The sequence below is a fragment of the Terrapene carolina genome, unplaced genomic scaffold, assembly GCF_002925995.2.
Source record: "Terrapene carolina triunguis isolate 2854851 unplaced genomic scaffold, T_m_triunguis-2.0 Scaffold96, whole genome shotgun sequence".
NCBI lineage: Eukaryota > Metazoa > Chordata > Testudines > Emydidae > Terrapene > Terrapene triunguis.
This window is the reverse complement of record NW_020664447.1, coordinates 43,819,167-43,828,318: the sequence shown is the minus strand read 5'-3', so window position 1 is coordinate 43,828,318 and position 9,152 is coordinate 43,819,167. Positions and strand designations below refer to the sequence as shown.

The 9,152-nt window shown below is 50.0% G+C and overlaps 1 protein-coding gene across 1 annotated transcript in view; it reads left to right on the top strand.

Moving 5' to 3' along the window:
- BUB1B (BUB1 mitotic checkpoint serine/threonine kinase B) overlaps nucleotides 1-7,773 on the top strand; it is a 76,963-nt gene extending 69,190 nt beyond the window's left edge. Inside the window, exon 21 of the mRNA XM_026651264.2 lies at nucleotides 7,639-7,773. Within this exon, the coding sequence (XP_026507049.1) occupies nucleotides 7,639-7,773 (135 nt within the window). The remainder of the gene's footprint in view (nucleotides 1-7,638) is intronic.
- Nucleotides 7,774-9,152: the final 1,379 nt, after the last annotated feature.

Sequence of the window (9,152 nt, the reverse complement as noted above, 5' to 3'; positions counted from 1 at the left end):
AAGGATCTCAAAGCACTTAAAGAAACATGAATTCAGCATGAATTAACATGAAGTCTAGTATCTGGGTGAGGTAGGTGTTAACAGAATCATTTTACAGATCTGCACCCTAGAGTAGAAGGGATTTGCCCGAGGTGGCACAATGAGACTATGGGAGAGCTAGAACGTACTGACCCTCTGTTGTAACTTTGGCAGTGAAGGGATGATTTACCTTGGAGGAAGCATCAGATGTGCCTTTAGTGTAACTCCTGCCACCCATATCTGGCGGGTAAGGCAGCATTGATGTGGTTAGACCTATTGGAACATTTTTGGGACTAAACTTTACATTATTTCTATTGCAATTCAACCAGCCTGTGAGTTTATTTTAAGGAAAAAGATGTTGAACGAGTGCATAGAAGTGATTTAGAACCAAACTGGGGCAATATTATGTACAGGGACCATTTGCTGACCCACTGGCATTTTACCAATAGCAAAATGCCATGTATGCTGCCCTACTGATGGTCTCAAGCTTTTGCTTGAGTGTCATGTCCAGGCTGGATGGAGTTTCAGCTCTAAAGTGAAGCTGGTTACTTTCTTGTCCCTTCTGAAGCAAATCTGTCTCCTTATCTAAATGCTTTGTGCTCCTGATGGGGGTCCTGCTGTATCAGTACAAGGGCCCAAGCCTGAATAACTCTCAGTAGTCAGGGGTTGCAGCTCCTCTGTAAATAACCTTGGGGGGCCCCAGCCTGTGAGACCGCTGAATGTGGATGCGTTGTGGTCTCCAGACAGAACTCAGTTCTCTAACAGGGATGAGCAAACTCTGCTAGACTAAACCAACCCCCATCCTTACACCCTTCTGCATTTCAAGGAATGGAAGCAGGATTAAAGTGTAAACTCTTAGCGACAGTCCCTGCCTTGTTCTGTGTGTTTGTACTGCACCTAGCACAAATAGGGCCCTGTCCTGCTTGGGACTCCAGGGCACTACAGTAATACAAATAGTAATAAGATGTGGATGGTCTTGCTTAGCTAGATGCAGGTGCTGAAATAGAGGCTGTTCTTACACTATTCCTAGCTAGAACTGAAAGCAAATGTGCAAAAAATAATATAATTAAGTAAAATAAATGAGAACACTGTGAGAGTCTCTTCTTGTGAGATTCCCTGCCAGTTGTACAGACTCAAGGTCTGCATGGTTCAGATAAGCCTTGGGTAAGCACCTAAACTTTAGAGTGCTTATCTAAATTGCACCTGAGCGCCAAACCTGCTGCTGGATTGCCCTCTCCCAGTCTCCAGCACATATCTAATGGGGGCCTGCTCCAACAGAAAGGTCCTTGAGTCTGATCCACTGAAGATGAGAGTGTGGGGGTGGCAGCAGGTGGTGAGTACTGGTGCTGGTTTTTGTGCTGGGCTAAGCAGGGAGAGAGAGGGAGACAGGAGACCCACAGCGTCCGATTGAAATAAGGCAACGAGTTTATCCCTTTTGGAGACATGGTGTGAGGTGGTTCAAATAATTTGCTGTATTTATAAATCAAATAACCAGGCTGAGCCAGTGAGGGTAACCAGTACACTCTGCAGTCTTTCTTGTTCCCCAGTTATGGCTGCCCTAGGGTAGGCAGTCCTGGGGTTGTGAGAAGCAGTCTGAAAGAGCAACATGCAGTTCAGCAACTCTGGCAAGAGTGATCTCTATTTTTTTTTTCTTGTGTAATTCTCCCCAAGAAGCAGTTGGCTGGGGAGCAGCAGCAAGGTGTTGGAAAGATAGGGTTACCATAATCCAGCAAGCAAAAAAGAGGACGGGAGGAGCCCCGCCCCTGTCCTGCCCTAGCCCCGCCCCATCCTGCCCTAGCCCCGCCCCTGCCCCTCCCACTTCTCCCCCTCAGAACCCCCAACCCTCCCCCCGCTCCTTGTCCCCTGACTGCCCCCTCCTGGGACCCCTGCCCCTAACTGCCCCCCAGGACTCCACCCCCTACCTAAGCCTCCCTGCCTCTTGTCCCCTGACTGCCCCCTCCTGAGACCCTCCCCCCATCCTAACTGGCCCCCTAGGACTCTACCCCCTACCTGTACCCTGACTGCCCCAACCCTTATCCACACCCCCACCCCCAGACAGACCCCTGGGACTCCCACGCCCCATCCAACCACTCCCCACCCCCTGACAGCCCCCCCCAGAACTCCCGACCCATCTAAACCCCTCTGCTCCCTATCCCCTGACTGCTCCAATCCCTCTCCCCACTCCTGCCCCCTGACAGCCCCCTCCTGGGACCCCTGCTCCTAACTGCCCTCCAGAACCCCACCCCCTACCTAAGCCTCCCTGTTCCTTGTCCCCTAACTGTCCCCTCCTAAGCCCCCCCCTAAATGCCCCCCAGGACCCTACCCCCTACCTGTACCCTGACTGCTCAAAACCTTCTCCACACCCCCAAAAAGCCCCCCCCCGAACTCCCGACCCCCCCCGTCTCTTGACTGCCCCCTCCAAAACCTCCCTGCCCCTTTTCCGACCCCCTGCCCCCCTTGTTGTTGGCCTTTCTTCACCTAATGTCTCCGTGAGCTTGCTCAGGAACTGCATGAGCCGCTCGTCCAGCACGCTGGGGAGCGGGGGAGGAGCTCCAGACTGCCCGAGCCGATCTGCGATGCAGGGAGGGAGGAGGAGGAGGAGGACGTGCTCTCTCTGGCTGAGTGTCGGAGCCCCATGTAAGTGACACCGTCCAGCCGGCACCACTGTTAGCCGCGCGGGCTCTGCATCAGGGGGAAGTCCGGACATTTGCAAATTCCCCCCGACGCTATTTTTAGCTTAAAAAGCCGGACATGTCCGGGGGAATCCGGACGAATGGTAACCCTAGGAAAGAGGCACAGGACAAATTGTAATTGGAGGGAAAATCTAGAGAGCTTCGATTCAAGGGAATTTCAAAAGTGCATGGGATTCTAGGAATCCAAGTCTTACCTAAAAAGCCTGGAAAATGTCCTAGTCTTCATCAGGGACGCCACTTCAGATTTTGGTGGGGGGAGGGGGCAACTTTAACCATGATTCAGGGGGCTACTTAGGCACTTGAAAACTTTAGTTTTTTGGCAGATAACATAGCAATTAGCCTACAGGCGCATTGTATCTAATTCCTATATAAAAGAAAGAAAATTAAATAAATATTAGACCCACTCAGCTCCAATACTAACATGTTCTGACATCTTGTGGCAAGTCACTTAAGGGACACTGGTTAGGTTTAAAATTTTATGTTTTAGTAAGTATATTCTTACTTTGCTTCTAACTCTGCGGAGCGAGAGACTCCATCAGGACTCCTGGGCTCTAGGAGAGGAGAGGGTTCCTAGTGGGTTACAGCGGGGGGGGATACATCTGGGTTCTATATGAGAACATCAGAACGGCCATACTGGGTAAGACCAATGGTCCACCTAGCCCAGTATCCTGTCTTTCAACAGTGGCCAATACCAGGTGCTTCAGAGGGAATGACTAGAACAGGCAATCATCAAATGATCTGTCCCCTGTCACCCACTCCCAGCTTCTAGCAAACCGAGACTAGGGGCATGCAGAATATGGTGTTGGATCCCTGCCCATCCTGGCTAATAGCCATTGATGGACCTATCCTCCATGAACTTATCTAGCTCTTTTATTGGAACCCTGTTATAGTTTTGGCCTTCACAACATCCGCTGGCAAAGAGTTCCACAGGTTAACTGTGAAGCAATACTTTCTTTTGTTTGTTTTAAATCTGCTGCCTATTAATTTCATTGGGTGACCCCTAGTTCTTGTGTTATGTGACGGTGTAAATAACATTTCCTTATTCAATTTTTCCACACCATTCATGATTTTATAGACCTCTATCATATCCCCCCTTTGTCATCTCTTTTCCAAGCTGAAAAGTCCCAGTCTTTTTAATCTCTCCTCATATGGTAGGTGTTCCAGACCCCTAATAATTTCTGTTGCCCTTCTCTGTACCTTTTCCAAATCCAGTATATCTTTTTTGAGATGGGGTGACTCAAATCTGCATGCAGTATTCAATATGTGGGGGTACCATGGATTTATATAGAGGCAATTTGATATTTTCTGTTTTATTATCTATCCCTTTCCTAATGATTCCCAATATTCTCTTAGCTTTTTTGGTTACCACTGCACATTGAGTGGATGATTTCAGAGAACTGTCCACAATGACTCCAAGATCTCTTTCTTGATAGGTAACAGCTAATTTAGACCCCATCATTTTGTATGCATAGTTGGGATTATATTTTGCCATGTGCATTACTTTGCATTTATCAGCACTGAATTTCATCTGCCATTGTGTTGCCCAGTCATCCAATTTTGTGAGATCCTTTTGTAACCCTTTTCAGTCTGCTTTGGACTTAACTAGTTTGAGTAATTTTGTATCATCTGCAAATTTTGCCACCTCCCTGTTTACCCCTTTTTCCAGATCATTTATGAATATGGTGAACAGCACTGATCCCAGTACAGAGTCCTGTGGGATACCACTATTTACCTCTCTCCACTCTCACCATTTATTCCTACCCTTTGTTTCCTATCTTTTAACTGGAGTGCTTGGCAGTGCTTTCAGGATCATCTAACGAGCCTTAATTTAATGAAAAGGCTTTTGTTATCTTAATCACCCTGCTTCTGTTTATAAACAAACTCCCTGCCCCAAAGGTGGAAGCTGGGAGCAGTACAGAATTCTTCACATATCACACTCAAGATGTGTTGCAATTAAGAGCACCGGCTTGGGTAGGGCATGCACTGTGAGGAGACCTCGGGTACAAAACTCAGAGGGGGGCTAGAGCCCCCTCCTCACCCACCCTAAATGACGCTATAGGTCTTCATTTAAGATCCCAGACTGCTGAGATTCACTTCAGGCTTCAAGCTGCTCTGGCTCCAGGCCTGCTGACAGGGGAGGGCAAAGGGGTGCTTTGCCCCACCGCCCTTGCTCCGCGCTGCTCCTGGAAGCGGCTGGCATATCCCTGTGGCCTCTGGGGAGGGGGTCTCCGTGCGCTGCCCCCGCCCTGAGCGCTGACTCCGCAGCTCCCATTGGCCAGGAACTGCGGCCAATGGGAGCTGTGGGGGCAGTGCCTGCAGGCAGAAGCGTGCAGAGACCCTCTGGGCCCCCCCGCCTAGGAGCCGCTGCCGGAGGGGTGTGCTGGTTGCTTTCAGGAGCCACGTGAGGTAAGCGCCGACCCCCTGACCCCCTCCTGCACTCTAACCTCCTGCCCCAACCTAGACCCGCACCCAAACTCCCTCCCAGAGTCTGCACCCTGCACCCCATCCCACACCCAAACTCCCCCGCTCCCCCCAGAGCCCACACCCCTCACTCCCTCTCACACCCAAAATCCCTCCCAGAGCCTGACCCCTCACCCCCTCCTGCACTCCAACCCTCTGCCACAGCCTGGTGAAAGTGAATGAGGGTGGGGGCGAGTGAGCAACGGAGGAGGGAGGGGAGGATGGAGTGAGCAGGGGGTGGGGGCCTCAGAGAAGGGGCGGGATGGGGCGTGGTCTCAGGGAAGGGTCGGGGCCAGGCCGGGGTGGGGTTTGCACGATTAGACAGTTGGCAACGGTACTGGGTAGGCATGTGGAAGCCCTGGCTGTGCGGGAAGAGCGCGCCCAGCAGCACAGCCGGCAGCTCTCTGGGCACCAGCCAGTGCAGGCGCAGCATCACCCAAATGTCAGGCGGACCATGTCTGCGCGGGCGCGGCTTGTGCGTGCGTGGGGGCCCACTGACTGTTCTGTCCTGGGGCCCGGAATTGCTGTTGGCAGGCCTTTTCTGGCTCCATCCAAAGTCCTCATTCTGGCAAGTAAAGCCAGGCCCTTCTATATGTGGCAAAGCCTGTCTCCATGACTAGGATGTGCCTCTTGTTTTAGAGGGCTTTGTGCGATGCTCCCAAACACTTAAAGCCATGGAGGACCATTCTTGTGTAGATTTAAAGGCCGTCCCAAACCTGGGTGACTCCCTGTACAGTATGTGATATTTCTTTGTGCTGCTCCCCCCAAACTTACCCATATAGACCGACCCTCACGGCCTGGCACAGTGGAAATGTATGGAAGTAGCAGTTGCTAATGACAGTATGCAAGAGTGTAACACACATCTCAGCAGCAGGCACATCCCTTGCCAACCTGGCAAACAAGGGCTCATGCTCTGATCTTCCACATGGCAGCACTTTGCAGCTCAAATTGCAGTCTTCTGAAGGGAGAGCTGCTGGGAGGCTAATGCTGGCCCTTCTCTCTTCTGAGCACTGTTTGGTGTTTGCCATCACTAATAAAAATGTCCCCTTTCTTGGTTACAACGGCGCATGGGACGCCAACTTTACATGCCCCAATAGGAGCAGGCAGGCCAATCCCCAAATAGAAAGGGTCTTGGCTAACTTTACTTCCTAGATACCAGAGAGGCTGCTATAGGGAACCAGTAGGAAATCTCCTTGGCAGGCCTCATCAGACAAGGACCTGTAGAATAATGCAGGAGCGCTCTCCTGTCGGCATAGAGCATCTTTACCAGACATGCTGCAGCGGCACAGCTACATTGGTGCAGCTGCGCCAATGTAGCGCTTCTAGTGTAGACCTGCCCTCAGTATTATTATCATGATTCTCTGTATTACAGTAGTTCCTATAGATCCCAGCTGAGACCCTGGGCCCATTGTGCTGGGCACTGTACATACACATAGTAAAAGACACCCTGTCCTGAAGAGCTTGTAATTTAAATAGACAAGAGAAGTAGTGGGAGGGGAAACTGAGGCACTTGGAGATGAAGTGACTTACCCGAGGTTACACAGAAAGTCAGTGGCAGGGTCAGGATTAGGACCCAGGTCTCCTGAGTCCCACTTCTCTGCCCCATCCACTGGGCCATAATGTCTGTCTGTGGTGCCCATGTCAGTTTAATTGATCAGGGTTACTTACATCATGGATTTATTTTTTATTTAATACCATGTTAGCAAACCCCCCCTCCCCCACACAAACAAAAGGGAGTAAATTACACGGTGTGGGGTGGGGGTATTTTTATCTTTGCTCTTTGGACCTAATCATCTTGGTGTTAGACTGGCATTGTTTGCAATAGACTGTTGCAATAAGGCAAGAATCCTCTTTGTTTGCTCTAGGGAAAGAGCTGTTGATGGCTTTGGCAGACATGAACTCTGACCTCCTCCTGTTCCTCATCCACGTTCCACCTCTTCCCATCCCCCGCTGCTGACTGATGTTCCAGCAGACAGAAGTCACTGATGCAGAAATGTATATTTCCAGGAGTCAATAAGCTCCGAGCCACAGCACAATTGGAGCAAGAGGATTATGGGATGATACTAGACAGTAAACCACACAGCACTGACTCATAGCAAGCTACAGAGGAAAAGTATTGGCACCAGGTCATGTGCTGCACAGCTGCAATGCAAATTAATTATCATCTATCCAGACATATATCAAATGATCAAAGCTCCCGCTGCCAGGAATGACTAGGAATTTGTGGCAGGTCCTGAAATTCACAACACAGCAGGAGATGTCGGGATTCATTAGGAACTGCAGCAGCTCTAGGCCCCAAGGCAGTGGAAACGAGAGAAGCGCGGTAACGAGCAAGTCGGAGCATTAATAGGTCAGCCAATGAGGAGGGGTGCAAGGTGGCGACCTTGCAGAGGCTCTTGTCTGAGACCCAGCAAACCTCATTGCTCTGGTGCAACTCTGAGCACCTTCTCTCTCCTGTCCCTTCCAGAGTCCAAAGGGAGATGGTGATGAGGAGGAGGAAGGAGGATCCCATGAGGCCCCAGTGTCAGCATTCATCATGCTCTTTGCAGTGAGACTTTCCAGCGCTGAACATTTCTGTGTCTCATCTACAACCACACCCTGAAATCAAATTCACAGCCAGGTGAACCAGGCACTGTACAAACATGTCAGAGCTGCCTCCGCCCCCTTCTCTCCCGCTCTCTCTTGCCTTCTCCTTTCTCTCTCAAGTTTCTCGGAGAGTCAACGGATTCCAGCGTGAGAATATTTTCACCTCACCACTGGTTCTGGAGCAGTGAGAAATCTGGGGTAAGCTTCAGATCGCAGGTCTGGGGACGGTCACTGGGTTTGCTTTCTGGATTTAAAACAACAACCTTCTAATGGCTGCTGTTTTGTGTGGTTTGTTTCCTCTGTTTACAGAGGACTAGGTTTGTCAGTTTAAACTAACGTCTCAGCTCTCCCGTGGCTGTGCTTCTATGGGTTAACCCCTTCTCTTCGGAGCTGCATTTTCAATCTTAGCAGTGCCAGGAATGCATGTGCTGAGCTCGTGTGTGTTGGCAATACCACTTTACGGCAATGTGAGAGGGAAGCAATTTGCGGGTTGTGGAGCTTTTTCCTTCAGGTCTGGTTCTGGAAGGGAAAGAAAACTTGAGAGCTGGGCTGCTCTGGGAAAAAATTTACTCCATCTTTGCTCCTACAGCCCAGCGACACCATCCACCAATCAGCTTTGCTGGATGGCAGTGGTAGTTTCCCTGCAGCCCTTTCTCTCTTCTCACGCGGAATTGTCCTCTACTGGCGTTCGCACAGTGGGACAGTCAGTGAGATCTCCTTTCTTTCACCACCCCGTCCCCTTTAGACAAGCAAGAATGTGTGTCTCTTATGGGGATGTGGCATTTGGGACCTGTTAGTGTAAGCTGTCAACAATGTGGAGTGTGGAATGAAAATGCCTTGCTTGTCTTGGCAGTTGGCGAAGAAGGTTAAAGTCACCCCTGATGATGCTTGGGAAAGCAGACAGCCCATGTCAGGAACATGCCTGCTTGCTGTCTGTTTGCAAGATGTAGCAATATCTCCAGGGAGCCCCCTTATATCTGCAGGGACCCTCACCATACCTATCAAAGATACTTATTGATTCACCAGCTAAAACCCCTCATGCCCATATCCCTGGATTTCTCCCTTGCTATGTCAGCTAAGACCCTTTCAGCACAGCTACTGACATATTGTGTCGTAATACTGTGTATATCTGAAGTATCAGGGAACTGGCTAACTTCATACTATTTGAAAACCATTTGTCAAATTACATTGGCAATGTACACACAATCTCTTTTAACTAAGTGATCTCACACACACACACACACACACACACACACACACTACACGGAAAAGGTAGGTCTGTGTGGCAATTGTCCAGTAATATTTACTGATCCATTTGTCCTCTTGTTTGCCAGGATATTAATGACTTAATGTACTGGAGGACCGAACAGTGAAGTAGTCTGAGAAGAAGAAGAG